Consider the following 21,184-nt stretch of genomic DNA (forward strand, 5'->3'; position numbering starts at 1 on the left):
CCACGTCCTCGGGAGTAGTCGCCGCAGGTTCATCCAAATGAAAGGTACGGCCCCTGGGCTGGCCCCAGTTTCGGTCGGAACGACGGCGCCTCTGGCGCCCCCAGGACCGGCGTCCACGACGGGGTCGGCGCCTACAAGTCTGACACAGACATGGCTCCTCATCCATTGGTTCTGGAGAAGGCTCCCTTCGGGGAGGAACGTCGATCCGGACGTCGCCTTGCCCAAGGTACCGCAGGGGTGCGGGAGGATGCTTTCGGACAGAAGCGGTTGCGCCCCAAGGTATGCACCTCCATTCCCTATAGCTCCTGTACTCCTCGTTTTGCGCTCTCTCGGGACAATATTATTTGAATGGCCTGTTGAAAAGTCAATGTTCTCTGGGTGGCCGCATTGTTAATACCGCAAACCAAACGGTCGCGTAACATTTCTGACAAGGTCTCACCATGGTCACAGTACTCCGCAATCCTGTGTAGCCTGGATAGAAAGTCGGCAAGAGATTCTTCTGGGGGTTTTTCAGCGGTATTAAACCGGTAACGTTGGACTATTGTGGATGGGGTTGGGTTAAAATGTTGCCCCACTAAGTTCACAAGTTCATCAAACGTTTTGGTGTCTGGCGCAGCTGGGTACGTAAGGCTCCTAATCACCCCAAACCTATGCGGGCTGCAGGCGGTGAGCAATATGACCACCTGGCACTCGTTTTCGGTGATGTTGTTTGCCCGGAAATAGTAACGCATCCTTTGTGCGTACTGGTTCCAGCTTTCCAGCGCAGCATCAAAAACATCCAAACGTCCATACAGAGGCATGTTGGAATAGAAAACAATTTCCAACCTGTGTCCAACAAAAATCCAGGGAGGTGGGTTCAGCAGTGTAGACAGCTATTCACTTTAACCCTCGTCGCCAGTTTTGTGAGGGCCACGAAGAATCAAGCACGAGTTTTCAGGATACAAAGAAATAACATTTATTTACAAATTAACATATATATATATACAACAGCAGCAACAACTTATCTTGCTGCCAAACTCCTCTCTCTCTGGTTCCAAACTGGCCAGCTCTATTTATGCAGGGAGTCTGCTAATGATTTCTCCGCCCCCCTCATTGGGGAAGCTCATACTCCCACAGGATTGTGGGATTGTCATTAGTCCCTAGCCAATGGTAAGCAGGCAGTTTATAACAGCCTCCTAATGTCCACTGAAATTTCCTGTGCTTTTTCAGAAGTTCAGGAGCAAACACATCACTACACTTTGGTATGAGTTTCCCGTAGAAATGACTTATGCCCAGAAATCTCAGAACTTGAAATTAAATGAAAACTTCTCGCCTCATTGATTGTATTGGAAAATCCCTAATAGCCTTTGTTTTTACATTCTGTGGGGCCATCTGACCATGTCCAATTATCGGCCGAAGAATGTGATTTGAGTTTTCCCAAATTCACTTTTAGCCAAATTTACCACCAATCCAGCCTCCTGTAGTCAGTCGAATAATTCCTTTAAATGTTCCAAATGCTCTTTCCATGTTTTGAACACCACCAAATCGTCAATGTACACTGCACAATTGTTTAGTCCAGAAATGACCTTGTTGGTTGATCTTTTGAATGTTGCTGGTGCATTCTTCATTCAAAATGGCATAACTTTAAACTGATACAGACCATTTGGGTCACAAAAGCCAAAACTTCCTTTGCCCTGTCTGATAAAGGTACTTGCCAGTGTCCTGTAAATAAATCAAGATTGGTTAAAAAAAATGTGCCTGTCTCACCTGTTCAACACAATCTTCCAAAAGTAGAATCAGGTATGAACCTGACTGCAGTCTACGCACAATTGTTGTGTTTGATCTGATTTTGGTACCATCACAGTAGGTGAGCTCCAATCGGTGCAACTCACTTCGATGATATCGTTCTTCAATGTGCTTTCAATCTCCTTTTGTACCTGTGCTAACTTTAGTGGATTGAGTCTGTATGGAAGTTGCTTAATTGGAGCAGCATTTCCTACATCTATATTATGTATTATTACTTTTGTAGTTCCCAATTCGTTCCCACATATAACATGTGATTCTAATAACTCTTTAGGTCACTTTGATTTTCCTCCGATTTTCCTCCGAAAGGTAATTGATCCCAATTTCTTTTAATTTCCTCATTGTCCAATTGTATGTGAGGAATGGCAGCACGGTAGCATTGTGGATAGCACAATCGCTTTACAGCTCCAGGGTCCCAGGTTCGATTCCGGCTTGGGTCACTGTCTGTGCGGAGTCTGTATATCCTCCCCGTGTGTGCGTGGGTTTCCTCCGGGTGCTCCGGTTTCCTCCCACAGTCCAAAGATGTGCAGATTAGGTGGATTGGCCATGATAAATTGCCCTTAGTGTCCAAAATTGCCCTTAGTGTTGGGTGGGGTTACTGGGTTATGGGGATAGGGTGGAGTTGTTGACCTTGGGTAGGGTGCTCTTTCCAAGAGCCGGTGCAGACTCGATGGGCTGAATGGCCTCCTTCTGCACTGTAAATTCTATGATCTATGAATGTCAAATTCAGAATCATCTGGATTCATCTCTTCTCCATGAGTTACAATGATTATCACCTCCTCCTTTCCTTCTCGATCAGAATTTTAACACAAAACACTCTGTGAGAGTTCCTTTTTTAAAAAAAAAATATTTTAATTCTCCTTTTTCACATTTTCTCCCAAACTTACACCGACCAACAATAAACAATAAGCAGTAATGAATACAATGCCAATCCTCATATCACAGTAAGAAGTCTTACAACACCAGGTTAAAGTCCAACAGGTTTGTTTCAAACACGAGCTTTCGGAGCACGGCTCCTTCTTCAGGTGAATGGAAAGGCTTTCCATTCACCTGAAGAAGGAGCCGTGCTCCGAAAGCTCGTGTTTGAAACAAACCTGTTGGACTTTAACCTGGTGTTGTAAGACTTCTTACTGTGCTCACCCCAGTCCAACGCCGGCATCTCCGCATCAATCCTCATATCAACAACAATCCCATCCTCACACCAAACTCCCAAACAGCACACCGCATGTTAACATAAACAAATAACAAAAAGGAATCAGGAATCACCCATAGTCACCATTAACACATACAGTCCCCCCTCCCTCCCAACCCCTCCCCCAATGTTCAATGTTATCCAATTCTTGAAAGTGCACAATGAATAATGCCCATGAATTGTAGAACCCCTCCATCCTTCCCCTCAGTTCAAACTTAACCTTCTCAAGAATTAAGAATTCCAACATGTCGCCCCGTCACGCCAGGGCACGGGGTGGAGAGGTTGTTCTCCATCCCAATAGGATCTGCCTTCGGGCGATCAATGAGGCGAAGGCTACAACATCTGCCTCCGCACCCATTTCCAACCCCGGCTAGTTCGACACTCCGAATATGACCTCCCGAGTGCCCGGTCCAGTTTCATATACACCACTTTAGAGATTACCCTAAAAACCTCCTTCCAGTAATCCTCCAGCTTTGGACAGGACCAAAACATATGAGCGTGATTCGCGCGCGCCCCCCCCCCCCCCCCCCCCCCCCCCGGCAACATTCGCACAGATCTTCTACCCCCTCAAAGAGTCGGCTCATCCTCACCCTTGTGAGGTGTGCTCTATATACCACCTCCAGCCGTATCAGCCCCAACCTCGTGGACGAGGTGGAGCCGTTCACACTCTGGAGCACCTCACACCAGAACCCATCCTCCATATCCTCTCCCAACTCTTCCTCCCAGTTTGCTTTGATCCCTTCCAGTGGTGCCGTCTCCTGTTCCAAATTAGCCCCGTTAACCACCGACACTATCCCCTTCTCCAGTCCTCCTGTCGTCAGCACCTCCTCCAGCAATGTGGAGGCCGGCTCCACCGTGAAGTTCTGTATCTCCTTCATGGCAAAATCTCAAACCCGCATGTATCTAAACATTTCCCCCTGCTCCAGCCCATACTTTGCTCCCAGCTCCTTCAGTCCTGCAAACAATGCCCCAAGAAACAAATCTTTTAGTGTCTTAATCCCCTTCTCCTCCCGTTTCCAAAAATTTCCATCCCACTTCCCTGGCTCAAATCTGTGGGCCCCCCGTATCGGCATTTCCATTGACCCTGCCCCCAACCCGAAATGTTGGCGAAACTGCCTCCAAATCCTCAATGGAGCAATTATTATCAGACTCCCTGTGTATTTCCCCGAGGCCATCGGGTTTAGCGCTGTTGCGAGCGCCTTTGTGAGGGTTTCTTCTGTTTGGCATTCTTATCAAATAATTTCCTCACTTAATTTCCTTTCAATTTGATAAGGCCCACTAAATCTTGCTTTAATGGTTCACCTACTATTGGTAACAATAACTTTTTCCCCACTTACAAAGCTACATTTTTTTGATTTCTTGTCCAACTAATTGTTCCTCACATGCTGTGATCATTTAAAATCTTTTCGAGCCAACTCACCAGCACTATGTTAATTTCTCCTTAAATTTTGACTCATCGTCCAACAATATAGTCTCAGATCGCTGACTCGCCAATTTCGCTTTGACCAGATAAGTGGTACTCTTACCCCATGAACAAAAATCTATTTGAATGGACTGAATTTAGTTGTTTAGGTGCAACCCTAATTGCAAAGAGTACAAATGAAATTCCTTTATCCCAATGCTCTGGATAATCCTAACCAACGGCCCTCGGCATGGTCTTTAAAGTGTGATGCCATCTTTTTTTTAATTGAAAAATATTTTATTGAGGCATTTATATATACATCAAACACAACCATAAAACAGGAATGCAAATAATCAGAACTAATAAATATCTAACACCACCACCCTGCTCCCCAGCTCCCCGACCTCCTCTTTTAAACCCACCCCCCCAGTCCCCAGTGCCGACATCTTAACTATTTTCGAAGAAGTCGATGAACGGCTGCCATATCCAGGCAACCCCCTCCACAGACTCTCTCAAGGCGAACTTTATCTTCTCTAGCCTGAGGAACTCTGCTAGGTTGCTCACCCAAACCCCCGGTTTCGGCAGCCTCTCTCCCTCTGGACACCCGGGTCTTCTGACACTCCTAAGATCGTTACTTCTGGACTCGGGACGACCTTCGCCCTCAAGACCATTGATATTGGGTAGGGTGCTCTTTCCAAGAGCTGGTGCAGACTCGATGGGCCGAATGGCCTCCTTCTGCACTGTAAATTTTATGATAACGTCGTTGAAGCACCACCAGAATCCCTCAAGCTTCGGACAGGTCCAAAACATGTAGACATGATTCACGGGCCCACCCCGTGCACCGCCCGCACCTATCCTCCACTCCTTCAATAAACCTACTCATCCTGGCCACAGTCATATATGCCCTGTGAACCACTTTAAACTGAATAACGCTAAGCCTAACACATGAAGAGGATGCATTCATCCTCCTCAAAGGCTCCTCTAAGAGCCCAGCCTCCACCTCCCTCCCAAACTCATCCTCCCACTTACACTTCACGACCCCTATTGGGGCTCCCTCCCAGTCCATTAACTGTTTATAAATTTCCGACACTTTGCTCTCACCTACCCCTATTTTTGACACCACCTTGTCCTGTAGTCCCTGGAGCGGCAGGTGGGGAAAGGTCAGCACTTGCTTCCTGACAAAATCCCTCACCTCTAAATATCGGAACCCATCCCTGATGGGCAATACAATTTCCTCCACCATCCTCTCCAAGCTCGAGAAGCTACCCTCATCGATCTCAAAAACACTCAATCTCCGCCAGTTGCCACCCCCAAAACCCCCCACCGGCCGCGCCCCCCCGGAATAAACCTATAATTCCCACAGATCGGTGCCCAAACCAAGGCCCCCTCCAGACTCGGGCGCTGCCGCCACTGTTCCCACACCCTCAGAGCCGCCACCACCACCGGGCTTGTGGAGTACCTGGTCAGCAAGAACAGTAGAGGCACCGTCAACAGTGCCCCCAAACTCGAGTCCTTCCAAGAGGCTGTCTCCATCCACTCCCACACCAACCCCTCCCCCATTATCCACTTCCTAACGATGGCTATTTTCGCCGCCCAATAATAATTCATCAAGTTTGGAAGAGCCAAGCAGTTCCCCCCCCCCCCCCACCCCCCCCCCCCCCTCGACCCTGCTCCAGCAGCACCTTCTTAACCTGCAGGGTTGTGATGCCATCTTTCTAATGCCCCTTGTGATTCTCGATGATAAACTGTTGAGTAAAATCACTTTATTCCTAAGCAATCCATAACTTCAACATAAAATTGGATCCCTGATCTGATTGGATTTCTTTTTGCGGTCTGTATCAGGTAAAATGAATTAGTTAACTCCTCTATAATTCTCTTACCTGTAATGTTTCTTAAAGTAATGGCCTCGGGAAATCTAGTAGACTTATCCATTATGGTCAACATATACTGATTTTCACTTTTTGTTTTAGGCAGTGTTCCCAAGCAATGAATTAGGACCCTACTTAAAAAGTTCCTCAAATTCTGGAATGGGTATTAATGGTGCTGGTTTATTTAATACTTGAGGTTTCCCTATTACTTGACATGAGTGGCATGTACAGCAAAATTCCACTGCATCCTTATGCAGTCCAGGTCAATAAAAATGTTTTGGTATTTTTTTCTTGAGTTTTCCTTACTCCTAAATGGCCCCCTACTGGTCATTATATGCTACCCGCAAAACCTCCTTTCTGTAACTCACCGGTAATACCACTTGATGAACTTCTGCCCATTTCTCATCTGCCTGAATATACAAAGGGCTCAATTTTCCCATTAATACATTATTTGTAATGTAATAACACTCTGGCGAAGACTCATATTCTAGTGGTTAGCACGGTTGCTTCACAGTTCCAAGAACCCGTGTTCGATTACCAGCTTGGGTCACTGTGCGGAGTCTGCACATTCTTTGCACGTCTGCATGGGTTTCCTCCGGGTGCTCCGGTTTCCTCCCACAAGTCCTGAAAGACGTGCTTGTTAAGTGAATTGGACATTCTGAATTCTCCCTCTGTGTACCCAAACAGGCTCCGGAGTGGCGACTGGAAGCTTTTCACAGTAACTTAATTGCAGTGTTAATGTAAGCCTACTTGTGACACTAATAAAGAGTATTATTATTATTATTTCTGCATTTGCTTTCTGATACAACTGTTTTACCTCTGAACTTTTCTGCTGTACTTCTACCAATTTTTATTCAAATAAATGTAAAGTACCCAATTGTTTTTTTTCCAAATAAGGGGCAATTTAGCTTGGCCAATTCAGCTACCTGCAAATCTTTGGGTTGTGGGCGTGAGACCTATGCAGATACGGGAAGATGTGCAAACTCTACACGGACAGTGAGTCAGGGCCGGGATCAAACCCGGGTCCTTGGCGCCGTGAGGCAGCAGTGCTAACCACTGCGCCACCATGCTGTCCTGTTCTTCCACCAACTTCTTGAAGTAAAGATGTCCGTTTCATCCACCACCTGCTCTTGTTCTCCATCAATCATCTGATCAAACATTATTTGTGATAACTGAACCCCAGCCTCACTATCTTTACTCCTCAAGTTCTCTTCCTCCTGTCTCAAACTGTGGTTTTGTCATCTTGTCACCACACAATCAGGAAAATCGCTGGATATGCTTCTTGCAACACCTCAGTTATTTGACTTTCCACTGGCTCTTCAACCACAATAGACATCACTCCCACCTGTGATTCAGCCGTACCATTTCCCAGAATAAATTGTACTTCTGAAAAAGGTAATTTTTCTATTACCCCTACCACTACATCACTTTTCACTGGACTCTCTCACCTTACCCTTACAGAGTGGCACACTACTCCTCTCACCACTAATTCCACAAATTGCCATTTTCTGAACTACATAGCTCCTTATTTCGTACCATTAAAACTTGACTTACTCCTTTATCTTAATCTCCACACCTACTCTATCCTGTACACAAGAGTAAACCGTACCCTCACAAATAAAATATTTTTAAAAATCTGGCACCTGCTTATCCACCAACCTCTGAACAGGCTGTACACTCTGTTGCACCTCTTCCACTGGAACAATGGTATTTTTCTCCCACTTTAATTTTTTCTTAATGTTTCTTATTGGGTTTTTGAACATAGCATATTTATCATTCTGTACACAGATTGATATAAATACATTTTTTTTAAAAACTTTTAAAAACCAGCTCAAAAACAGCAACTCTGTACAGTTAGCAATATTACATTTAACAAATAAGTAGGCACATGTTTGTGGGGGGGGGGGGGGGGGGGGGGGGGGGGGGGGGGGAGCGGAGAACCGGGGAGGTATATATACATTTGGGTGTCAGAGAAACAATTACATTAGTTATGTCCAATACAGAGAGGGCAATACGAGAATGGATCTGGTGTTGGTGTTGTTACTTGCTTCTCCCGGATGGTTTTCACTGCCGTTGTCGTCGTGTGTTCACCTCCACTTCGGCCGTTCGTCCCGTTTTTCTCCTGTATTTTCTTGCTCTCTGTTCCTGTATTTGCTGAATTTGTTGTTGTTACCTGTGCTGTTCTTCCGGCTTTCATTCCCCCCCCCCCCCCCACGCTGGTTCCCCTCTATTGTTCCCTGTCTTCTCCTTCTTCCCTCTTTCCCCCCCCCCCCCCCATTCTCCTGTGGTTCACCTTACCTTTCTTTTCTCTTAGGTTTAGCTGTCCCTCCACCACCCACCCTCCCCCCACCCCTCCCCTCGGGTTTTTCCCTACATCTCATGCCTTGGCTACTTTCCCCTGATTCTTGGCTACTTGGCTATTCTTCTCCTTGTGCGTTGGCCACAACAGGTCCCGGAACAGTTGGGTGAATGGCTCCCACGTTCTGTGGAAGCCATTATACAACCCTCGGATGGCGAATTTAATTTTCTCCATTTGGAGAGATTCTGAGAGGTTGGACAGCCAGTCTGCAGCTTTGGGGGGTGCTGCTGACAACTAGCCGAACAGGGTTCTACGGCGGGCGATCAGGGAGGAAAAGGCAAGGGTGTCCGCCCTCCTCCCCAGGAATAGATCTGGCTGGTCTGATACCCCGAAGACCGCCACTTTGGGGGCATGGCTCCACCCTCATCCCCACCACTTTGGACATTGCCTCAAAGAAGGCTGTCCAGTACCCATCAAGTCTGGCCCAAGACCAGAACATGTGGGTGTGGTTGGCCGGGCCTCCTTGGCACCGTTCACATCTGTCCTCCACCTCCGGGAAGAACCTGCTCATTTGAGTTCTTGTTAAGTGGGCTCTATGTACCACTTTTAGTTGCAACAGGTTGTGCCTTGCACAGGTGGAGGTGGAGTTGACCCTATGCAGTGCTTTGCTCTAGAGTTCCCACCCTATTTCAATCTCCAGGTCTTCCATTTCATTCTTGTTGCGTCCAGTACGGTGTCGGCCCTTTGTATCAGTCGTTCATACATGTCGCTACAGTTTCCTTTATCTGGGATGTTTGCGTCCAATAGCTCTTCCAGTAATGTCTGTTATGGCGGTTGTGGGTACGGCGGTTGTGGCAATGTCCTTGTCTCCTTTCGTTGGAAGTTTTTGAGTTGCAGGTACCTTCGCTCGTTCCCCCTGGCTAGCTGGAATTTCTCCATCAGTTCGTCCAGTGTTGCGATCCTGCCATCTGTATATAGGCCTCTGACTGTCAGTGTCCCTCCGTCCTGTCCCCACTTTTTAAAGGTGGTGTCAGTCAGCGCTAGTGTGAACCTATGGTTCTTGCAGATGAGAGCTTTGTCCGAAATTTTGGTCAGGCCAAATTGCTGCCGTAGTTGGTTCCAGGACTGGAGGGTGACTGTCACCACTGGGCTGCTGGACTGTTTTTTGGCTGGGGATGGGAGTGCTTCCATGGCAAGGGCCCAGAGGGAGGTCCCCTTGCAGGAGGGCTTCTCTGCACGCACCCACTCAGCTTCTGGCTCCTTGATCCCCTTATTCGCTCGGCTGTTGCCGCCCAGTGGTAGAATTGTAGGTTTGGAGGGCTAGCATTCTCTCCCCCCCCCCCCCCCCCCCCCCCCAAATATAAACACCATGATTAGTTTGTCTAGTGCTTTGAAAAAGGCCTTGGGGATGTAGATCGTGATAGATCTCAGTAGGAAGAGGTACCTGAGCAGTCCGTTCATTTTGATCGTCTGGACTCTCCCCGTGAGGGAGAGTGGGAGTGTGTTCCATCTTTGCAGGTCCTTTTTGACTTCCTCTGTCAGACTGGTGATGTTCCATTTGTGGATCCCTTTCCAGTCATGGGCTATTTGGATCCCCAGGTAGCGGAATTTGAGTCGGGCTTGTTTAAACGGCAGTCTGGTACCCCTTTGGCTGGAATTTTTGCCAGTATTTCGGCATCTGCGTTTCGCAGTGAGATGGGTCTGTATGACCCACATTCTGTTGGGTCTTTTTTTTCCACTTTAACCCTTAGTGCGCTAAATATATATATAATACAATGACCAGAATTCACCGGATGTTGAAATTTACTTTTCCTGTCGACAGCGCACCCCCATCCAGCGGTGCAGTGTTTACAATGGGAAACCCCATTGACGAGGGGCGGGAAGATCGAATCCCGCCGCCAGTGAATGGCACGCGGTCACAAAACACGGGCTGGGGCTGGTGAATCCAGTCCAATAAATCTGAAATTCCTACTTTCATCACAACTCTTAACTGTCCTCTGAAATGGCCAACCAAGCCACTCAGTATAAGAGCAATAAGGGAAGGGCAATATGTGCTAGCCCAGCCAGCTATGCCCACATCCCATAAAATAATTTTTTAAGCCCCGGATCTCTTGAGGCACTAGAGGATCCACACCGGAGAGAAATCCCTCAAGTGCGAGTTGTGCGATCAAGCCTTCACCCAGTCATCCTCACTGGGAACACACCATTCACACCGGAAGGAAACCATTCAAGTGTGAGGTATGTGAAAAATTGCTCTTAGAATCATCGCATCTCCGCAGACACCAATGCATTCACACTAAGGAGAAACAATTCACATGCAAAGTATATGATAAATCATTTTCTGACTCATCGTCCCTCTGTGCACACTAACACATTCACACAGGAGAAAAACCTTTTCTGGGTGCGGTGTGTGAGAAATCATTCTCCATGTCCTCGGACCTCCTGCTCCATCAAAGCATCCACTCAGGAGAGTGAGTCGTCAATTATGATCTTAGCGTGGGGAAAGCAACGCTCTACATGCAAGAAGCTTTGCACACACATACTTCATCAGAGCAAAGAAGAAATTGGAGATGATATTTTTTGGAATAGCCATAAAAGATTTTAAAAAGAGAATTTAAAATGTTTGAGTCTGAAAAATTAGCTCAGAAATGAGGCTGTCCTGATAGCTAAAGCAGAAGATGACAATTTAACTCTGGATTTAACTGAGGCATTCTTTGTATCATTTTACTCTATCTACACCTCCCACTGCCTTGGGAAAGCGGGCAGCATAATCAAAGACCCCTCCCACCTGGCTTACTCACTCTTACAACTTCTTCCGTCGGGCAGGAGATACAAAAGTCTGAGAACACGCAGGAACAGATTCAAAAACAGCTTCTTCCCCGCTGTTAAAAGACTCCTAAATGACCCTCTTATGGACTCACCTGATTAATACTACACTCCTGTATGCTTCACCCGATGCCGGCGCCTATGTATTTACATTGTGTACCTTGTATTGCCCTATTATGTATTTTCTTTTCATTTTTTTCTTTGTTTTAATAAATTTAGTGTACCCAATTAACTTTTTCCAATTAAGGGAAATTTAGCATGTCCAATCCCCCTACCCTGCATATCTTAACCCACGCAAACACGGAGAGAATGTGCAAACTCCACACAGACAGTGATCCAGAGCCAGGATCAAACCTGGGACTTCGGTGCGTGAGGCAGCAGTGCTAACCACTGTACCGCCATGCTGCCCATAGTATTTTCTTTTCATGTATTAAATGATCTGTTTGAGCGGCTCGCAGAAAAATACTTTTCACTACTCCTCGATATACATGACAATAAACAAATCCAAATCCAAAAATGAGAAAGATACAGATATGAATAAGAATGAAGAATCTTCTTTTGTAGATAGAACTTTGCTCTATGAATATTGTAAGAAGAAAACTCAGAAAACATCACAATAAGTAATATTTTACATTTAAACTCGACTCAGCAGAGTGCTAATGAACTTGTGAAGTTGATGGGACAATGGGGGGATGATTATTGTGTGTATTGCATGTGATAAAATCTGTAACACATTGTAAATTGCAATATTCTATATGATAGAAATAAAAACACATCACTTCTGACACATTTTCATTTTCTTCAGGTGGGAGATGTACATACTTATGTTCCTTGCAGTAATGACAGCCCAGAGAGATTGTTTTGTTTTAGGAGTTGGAGCGAGATGAATTGAAAATCATTCAGTGATACTGAATTCACTGAAAGGCTGTAAAACCCATTTATTTCATCAGAGCAAAGAAGAAATTGTAAAATACATTCAATAACCATACCTCGTCCTCAGTGTGTGCTGCAAAAATGGTGACAGAAGCCATGGAAGGAAGGGATGGACCTTTCCCTAATCAGCTGATCATCAGGTCATTCTCCTTCCTTGAATATGGGTGTGATGTCCGAATTTCTGCCAATGAAAGCATTGTGGGATGATCCAGTGAGTGACATTCCCGTGGAGTATTCTCAGACGGCCATTACACACCAAGCAGGGGAATTGTTTTCCGTTCAGGGAGCTCTATGAGTCTCCCAGCACCTTGGGGACGCTTGGGGAAGCAGCTATTACATAAAACTCCAGTGACCTCTGCTGCTGCTCTCTGAGTGTTGTATTCAATTTATTGAAGTCTTTTACTCTAGTCATTTATGCCCCTCCCATCATTTCCTCTTCTTTTCTCCTCTGATTCCTCTCTCTCCTGTTCCTAACTCTGCACTGTAATTTGAAGTGCCACCTCAAACAGGTACCATCGGCAGAAACTCACCACTCTCATTATTCCCATCTGGAGCCATGGTCATTTCTCTGGTAGGCATTTGACAAGGTGCTGCATAAAAGTCTGATCCAGAAGGTGAGATCGCAGGGGATTGCGGGTAGAATACTAGATTGGATTGAGGATTGGCTGACTGACAGAAAGCAGAAGGTCGGGATCAATGGGTCCTTCTCTGGCTCATGTACAGTAACTAGCGGGATGCTGCAGAGGTAGTCCGTGGACCTCAACTGTTTCCGATCTATACAAATGATCTGCAAGCAGGGACAGAATGTAACATAGCACAATTTGAAGATGATACTAAAATAGGTAGGAAAGCAGGCAGTGAAGAGGAGATACATATTTTAGAGACAGATATAGATAGGCTAGGAGATTGGTCCAAATTTGGCAGATGGAGTTTAATGTAGATAAGTGTGAGGTTATCCATTTTAGCCGAAAAAATAGGCAAATTATTATCTAATTGGAAAGCAGATTCAAAATGTGTCTAGGCAGAAGGATATGGGTGTCTTTGTTCATGAATTGTAGAAAGTCGGTGTGCAGGTACAGCATGTTAATTAAAAAGGCAAATGCAATGTTAATGTTTATTACAAAAAGGACTGGAGTATCAAAGTAGAGAAGTGTTGTTGTAATTGTATAAGGTGTTGGTGTGACCACATCTGAAATGCAATTAAATGAAATTCGCTTATTGTCACAAGTAATGACAAGTAGTGAAGTTACTATGAAAAGCCCCTAGTCACCACATTCCGGCGCCTGTTCGGTGAGGTTGGTACAGGAATTGAACCGTGCTGCTGGCCTGCCTTGGTCTGCTTTATATTTAGCCCTGTGCTAAACCAGCCCCTGGAGGACTTTGTTAAGTTTTGGTCTCCTTATTTGAGGAAGGATGTGGAGGCATTGGAGGTAATTCAACAAATTGATTCCGGGGATGAAAGGGTTTGACGGATGAGGCGAGATTAAACGGTTTGGGCTTATACTCGCTGGAGTTCAGAAGGATGAGAGGGGATCTGATCGAGGTATATAAAATACTAAAAAGGATTGATAGAGTAAACAAAATGTTCCCCCTTGTCTGTCAATTTAGAATGAGAGGTCACAAATGTAGGTTGAGAGGTGGTGGATTTAGAACTGAGATAAGGAGGCACTACTTCTCACCGACGGTGGTGAATTGCCCCCATATTGCAGTGGAATCTGAGTCATTAAATGGGTTCAAGAATGAGATAGATATATTTCTGATTTTATAAATGGGTTAAAGGCACAAGGGGAACAGGTAGGGAGGTGGATTTGAGACCAGGGAGAAATCAGTCATAATCTGATTATGTTGGAGCAGGCTAGAAGGGCGGAAATGCCTGCTTCTGCTCCTAATTCCTATGTTCCTACGCAGCTCTCACCACACTTGGAGCCCACTTACACTTCTTCCCAGCCTCATCCTTGTTTATTTTGGTAGAGTTGGTGACAAGGGAAGGGACTCAATCCCCAAGTCATAGTAACTCCCCAAGCCGGACAAATTCCCTTAGCACAGTTTACAGCCTGAGTCACAGCACAACTCTACAAGTCCCAGAATCAGTCCCTCAGTAACAGTTACTCCGCACGCACTTCTTTAATCTTCTCCCCCACTCTCTTAGCTTCTTCCTTCCAAGTCCCTACCCCGTCCCTTTCTCTCCAGTGCTTCTATTTCTCTCCCATGCTCTTGCACCCCTCTCTCCTGTGCATTTGCTGATCCCATCACTGCATGTCATCACTGCCTTGGATACTGTGGATCTTTCTCTTCTGATCTGCTGCCAAACACATTCGAGGCGACATCGGGTACTGATACTGCCAGTTTAAAAGCGTCCGAGGATGAAGGATGCTATTCCCACACTAGAAATCTGCCAAACGTTCACCAGGACAACTGAGACAGCAGCTAAAATAAGTGAGGTTTTATTCAGATGGACAATGACAAATTTAAATCTCCCCCTGATCTGCTGCTCAAAGTCTCCTCGGTATCCCAAATTTCAGGAAACTCTTGTTCCTGCAGAAATATTTGGATTGTCTGTGAGAGACGTCAATCAGAGATCCCACCCACTCTGCCCATTCTCTCCTCTTCCTCTACCACAGCTGCTTCACTTCCTGTAGGGACTCAAAACCAAGTCAGGAGATGGTGAGTAAAGGAGCAGAATTTACAATCATTACATTGCACAATATCCACACTAATGTTCAGGCAGTCTGACTATCCTGTGGGCAATCAGCTGTGGAAATGCCCCTTATGCTGTGTCAGAAGATCCAGCTCACAGACCTGTTTACTCGGTGCTTTGTGCTGAGCTGTTTGATTGGCTGTGTGTTGGATATTGAGGGTGTTTATTGGAAGCATTTCCCTTCTGATTTCCAGACTGAGTTTTGTTGATGGGTCATTGCTGAATATGCGAAGGTGAGGTGTAATTATCTGGGAGGGTCAGAGACACATTTAGTTAAATGTCTTCTGTCAAGATTTTACCTGAAGGCCTCGGCCTTTCCCAAAAGGCTGGGCTTGGATTTGATAGTTTAGCCCAGTGCTGTGTGTGAGAGCTGAATTGGGGATGTGCAGTCTGCGTGAGTGCAGTGTATTTAATTTCCCAGGATAAACAAGAGCCCTTCAATCATCTGAACTGAATCAATATTTTCCTGAGCTTCCAGCACTTCCTGCCCAGTGTATTCCCTTCAAATAATATGGCAAAACAAGGGGAGAAATGTCAAAATCTCTATTGAATTAACGTTCCTCCTGAGTGTTTTTATACTAAGCACATACTCTAAGGGTAAACCTTGTCTTCACCATAATGACTCAGGTTCATAGTGAATTGATAGCCAGTTTTACACTCCGCCCAACTGTCTTTTCCATTGCCCTCACGCCTGCAAAGATGGGGATCTGGGTGGAGGAAAAAAAGTAGCCGCGTTGTCTGCTCCTGACCACTGGCTTCTGGAAACGGAGGGTGTGTGACAGTCAAGTGAGAAAAAAGTAAGGATTTGTATCTGATCTTCCACATGGGAATAGCAGACTGACACTCACTGTGGAACAGTCTCTGACTGAGGAGTCAGCCCCTTCAGCAAAGGAGGAGAGGGAGTTGGAAAACAATAATGCTTCCTTTTCCTGTTTTACAGAAGGATTGCACCGTATTACACCAGAGAATACAGAGAGGATAGTCACCACAGAAAGATCCTGATCATCACCCAAGGAACAACTGCAGAACTGTGGGAAGACATCCAGTCTCTTCACAGCATTTCTCAACACAGAAGGCTGGGCAGGGAAACCATCAAATGGAAATTAGTTGGATCAGGGGAGCTTTGACATATCATCAGATCTGAAACTGGTCAGTGGTGTGGAATCTTCCATCAGAACCAACCTTTCCAAAGGTCTGGGTGTGGCTGGGAAGAAGTGTGAGTGGGCTACAAGTGTGAGAGCTTCAATCATTCATTGAGCCTCATGAACTGCTGACTCATTCCTACAGGTGAGAGGCTGTTCAAGAGTGAGGTGTTTGACGAGGGCTCCACAGGCTCATAAGACCTCCTAACACGCAATGTACATCTGTTGAAAAGCCACATGGAAGAGAAACCATTTGAATGTGAAGTGTGTAACAAAAACTTTGCACAATCATCGACCCTCCTGATTCACCAGCGTATTCACACTGGTGAGAAACCATTCACGTGTCAGGTGTGCCTCAAATCATTCTCTCAATTATCACACCTCCACGCACACCAGCACATTCACACAGGTGAGAAACCATTCACCTGTGACCTGTGTGAGAAATCATTCTCGCAGTCATCCCACCTCCGCACACACGAACGTATTCACACCGGCGAGAAACCCTTCAGATGTGAGGTGTGCAACAAATCATTCTCGCTGTCATGGAGTCTCCTCGAACATCAGCCCATCCACACAGGGGAAAAACCATTCACATGTGAGGTGTGCAACAAATCTTTCTCGCAGTCATCGGGCCTTCGCGCACACAAACGTGTTCACACCGGGAAGAAACCATTCACCTGCCAAGTGTGCGACAAATCATTCTCACGCTTATCATACTTCCGCGTACACCAACGTGTACACACAGGGGAGAAACCATTCAAATGTGAAGTCTGTGACAAAGCCTTCACACGGTCATCAGGCCTCCTGGCCCATCAGGGAATCCACACAGGGCAGAAACCGTTCAAATGTGAGGTTTGTGATAAAACGTTTACAATATCAACGAGGCTGCTGAGACATCAGCGCATTCACACAGGGGAGAAACCCTTCAGGTGTGAGGTGTGCAACAAATCATTCTCGCGGTCATCAAACCTCCGTGCACACCAACGTATTCACACAGGGGAGAAACCCTTCACGTGCGAGATGTGCAGCAAATCATTCTCGCGGTCATCGAACCTCCTGCTCCATCAGAGAATCCACACAGGAAAGTAACCATTTACCATTCAAATGTGAGATTTGCGATGAAGGTTTCCTCAATCCTCCTGGGATACCAGACAATTCATACAAGGGAGGAACTCTACAGATGTGATCTTTGCAACAAGGCTTTCACGCACTTCATCAATCTCCTGAAGCACCAGCTAATCCACACTGATGAGAAACCACTCAGGTGTGAGGTGTGTGTCAGAGATGAGAGTCCCTTGCAGTGTCTCAATTAGCTAAGAGTAGTATGCTGGATGAACTGGAATGTGACTCACTCCCATTGTATGAAAACAACAATCTTTATTGGACAGCTATTAAACAGTTATTAATGAAAAAATAAAAAATGAAAGAAAGATAACTTGATTAAAAGGAAGAATAAAAAGATATCTAAATAGAAAAGTGAAGAAAGACAATTTTATATACATACATATTACAAATACATACAAGCACACACTATTATCTGTTAATCCCAAATTGTTCTGTTCATGGCACCTTCCCAAAATACTTTGACAAGGAAGTTAAATAATCATGAGTGATCCATGAGGGGATTTAATCCTCTTGCATCTGTCTCACACTCTCTCAGGTTTATTTCACCAGCCAGGACCCATAAATGAAAACATCATCATTTTGAGCATTTTATGTTCCTCCCTGATTATTTGTTGTTTTTGCTTGATTCTCTAATTCACTCACCATATCCGTCAAAGGAATTGACTTCCGATCTTCCTGTAACTTAGTGATCTGATTGGTGTTCCCTTCGCAGGGAATATCTTTGAGATGCTTTTTAAGATTCAGTAACTCATCCTGACTTTGAGGTAATCTGCTCAGAAGATCAAAAGGGACGGTGGGTCTGTCTCAAGATATTTACTTATCTCCCTCTGCATGGTTCCAGTATTTTAATGGCAACCAGATGATCAAATTCAGTTCTCTTAAAAAGTTCATAGACAAAGACACAAATATCTTGAAGAGAAAGCTTTTACTTTATTCATCTCATCAACACTTTCCGTTCACATTGATCTATTCCACTGACCTACATCCAAGGTGAGTTAGTTGCTGCTGTGGGAGTTTCACAGCTATTTAAATATAGTGTTCCCTACTGCGCAATTGATCAGACAACACTCAGAGTTCCAGTTCAAAAACTGTACTCAAGCTATAGCAGGGGAGCTAAACATCCACCACATAGCTTGCCAGCTCCCCGAACAAAGAAATACAGAGCAATTAGACCTTTTGCTTATCTTCCAAGTAATCAACATATATCAGTCAAAATTGTTCACTTATTTGAAGATCATCAGTTTCAATTACTTCATCAGTTTCCCAGAGGAGAATTGACCAATTGCAGAAAAATCTATGCTTGCCTACTGGATACAAAGGCACATACATCACTATCAATACACACATGTCGAGAGTCCTGAATGCAGAGTGCGTTGTTCTCCTTTGGACCCACTTGCCGTCTATAGCTGATATCTAGACAGCAGTGATGTGTGGTTACAGCCCTCTCGCGTGCCATTAAAGAGGCCCATTGTCCAGTGTCTCTGCAGCTGTGAAGCTGCTAGTCTCGCAACGTGACAAGAATAGATGATAAAGTTGCCGTCAAAGATTTTTAACCCCTTCAGGAACTGATGAAGAGGATCAAAGTATGTGAATAGATTGTAAGAAAAAATATTCCAATATAATGTGTAAAACAGTTACCATCTTCCTTTAGTTACCATCTTATTTTTCCATCATGAGCCCTGGAGAAACCTAACTGTCCAATAAAATATTTTCTCAAAATAAACCTGCCAGATACTCCTTCTCTTAGGTCCTATGGTAATAATTATAGAATCTCTGCAATTACACTGACTTTTGGTGGGGGTTTGTTTGATAGAAATTAGGATCTCGTGCCGATCAATATTCTCTTCTCCACTCCCCACCCCCCAGACTCTGCACAGGTCAACCTCTACATTCCTCGGTGAGTCTTTGGTTGGTGTCCCAGTCCACATTTCGCTTTATTTCTGGGGGAATGTATCTAGGATTTTTATATATATATAAATAACAAGCATGTATCCATAATACCAGACTATCCACACAGGGGAGAACCCTTTCAGCTGTGAGTTGTGGGGCTAAGCCTTCACACAGTCATCAGCGCTTGTGCAACACCGACACTTGCACAGGGGAGAAACCATTCAAATCTGAGGTATGCAACAATCATTCTCGTAGTCATCTCATTTTCATATACACCAGCGCCTTCAAACTGGGGAGAAATTATTTTTTGATTTGATTTATTATTGTCACATGTATTAGTATACAGTGAAAAGTATTATTTCTTGCATGCTATACAAACAATGTACATAGGGAAGAGAGACTGCAGAATATAAATGTTACAGTTATAGCAAGGTCTAGAGAAAAGATCAACTTAATACGAGTAGGTCCATTCGAAAGTGGTGGCAGTATGATTCACCTGTGAAGGGTAGTAAATCATTCTTCCAGTCATCGACCCTCCGTGAACATCAATACTGAGAAGAACCTGTTTAAGTGTGAAATGGGTAATAAGAACTTTACACAGTTCTCAAGCCTGGTGAAGCACTGGCGCCTTCACGAAGGGAAGAAGAAAACATTCAAGTGTGAGGTGTGGAATAAGGATTTTGAACAATTATGGGACATGTTGGGTCACCATGTCGGGCGGCACTGTAGCACAGTGGTTAGCACTTGTTTTTACAGCACCAGGGTCCCAGGTTTGATTCCTGGCTTGGGTCACTGTCTGTGCGGAGTCTACATGTTCTCCCCGTCTCTGCATGTGTTTCCTATGGGTGCTCCGGTTACCTCGCACAAGTCCTGAAAGATGTGCTTGTTAGGTGAATTGAATTCTGAATTATCCCTTAATGTACCCGAACAGGCGTCGGAGTGTGGCGAATAGGGGATTTTCACAGTAACTTCATTGTAATTTTAATGTAAGCCTACTTGTGACAATAATAAAGATCATTATTATTACCTTAGCATTCACACAGCAGGGAAGACAGTGAGGTGAGTGGCTGAGCCTCACCCAGTCAGTAACCCTCATGAAACACTGACACATCCACACTGAAGAAAAGATGGTTCAGTGTGATGTATCTGACAAAGACCTAAGCATGAACCAGGATTTAACAGCAGATGGACTAATGCGGGGGTGTTGGCAATATGCAATGTTACAGTGGGGGAAATAGGTGATCTTTGTATGGGTATGAGATTGAAAGCACAGCTGGAGGTTGAAGAAACTGGCCAATTGTTGGAGATGAGAGTGAGAGGAAAATCGAGAGGAATTTAAGGACTATAGGAACTGGAATCATCCCTTGAGCCTCTTACACCATTCAATTAGATCATGGATGATCCATATCCTATCTACCTGCCTTAGCTCTGTCACCCTTAAACCCCATGTCTAAAAATAAACCTATTAATCTCAGTATTGAAATTTTCAATTGACCCTGAGCATCAAACTGATTTTGTGGGGAGAGAGTTCCAGATTTCCCCTTTTTGAGATCTAAATTATAACGCTATGCCCCTTGTTCTGGACTCCCACCAGAGGAATAGTTGTTCTCGAACTACTGCCATCATCTACTTTAATCATCTTAAATACCTCAATTAGATTACCCCTTAATTTTCTACATTAAAGGCAATGCCAGCTCAGTCTGTGCAATAATTTAACCCTTTCACCCCAGAAACATTCTGGTGAATCTATGCTGCACTCCCTCTAAGACCAATATATCCTTTCTGAGGTGCGGTGCCCAGAACTGGACACAGTTCTGCAGATAGGGTCTGAACAGAGCTCTATACAGCTGGAGCAGAATTTCCACAAGGACACAGATAGTTTTAGGGATGGTACATTCAGGGGAGAGGGGACTGCTGAAATCCCTGTACCCTACCCAGCTTCCTATGATCAGTCAGTTTCTGTGAGGAAGATATGTGTGTGTGTATCTTTTTTAAAAAAAAACATTTTAATGAGGCGTTTATGATTA

At 44.9% G+C, this 21,184-nt stretch overlaps 2 protein-coding genes across 3 annotated transcripts in view; both read left to right on the forward strand.

The window, feature by feature from the left end:
- The window catches only part of LOC119975578, an 84,407-nt gene that overhangs the window by 17,980 nt on the left and 45,243 nt on the right, over positions 1–21,184 (forward strand). The window lies entirely within an intron of this gene.
- LOC119976694 (zinc finger protein 271-like) lies at positions 14,901–18,990 on the forward strand. Of its 2 annotated transcripts, none has more exons than XM_038817396.1 (2): positions 14,901–14,966; positions 15,941–18,990. In XM_038817396.1, exon 2 carries the CDS (start codon positions 16,380–16,382, stop codon positions 17,229–17,231), a length of 852 nt encoding a protein of 283 aa, XP_038673324.1. In that variant the 5' UTR covers positions 14,901–14,966; positions 15,941–16,379; the 3' UTR covers positions 17,232–18,990. The 2 variants fall into 2 exon arrangements, with proteins under 2 accessions (XP_038673324.1, XP_038673325.1); XM_038817397.1 differs by lacking the exon at positions 14,901–14,966 and adding an exon at positions 15,022–15,233.

The sequence above is a fragment of the Scyliorhinus canicula genome, chromosome 13, assembly GCF_902713615.1.
Source record: "Scyliorhinus canicula chromosome 13, sScyCan1.1, whole genome shotgun sequence".
Classification (NCBI taxonomy): domain Eukaryota; kingdom Metazoa; phylum Chordata; class Chondrichthyes; order Carcharhiniformes; family Scyliorhinidae; genus Scyliorhinus; species Scyliorhinus canicula.

What these genes read in the sequence shown, in the direction of transcription:
- LOC119976694 (XM_038817396.1), top strand. Translation starts at nt 16,380, where the DNA reads ATGGAAGAGAAACCATTTGAATGTGAAGTGTGTAACAAAAACTTTGCA.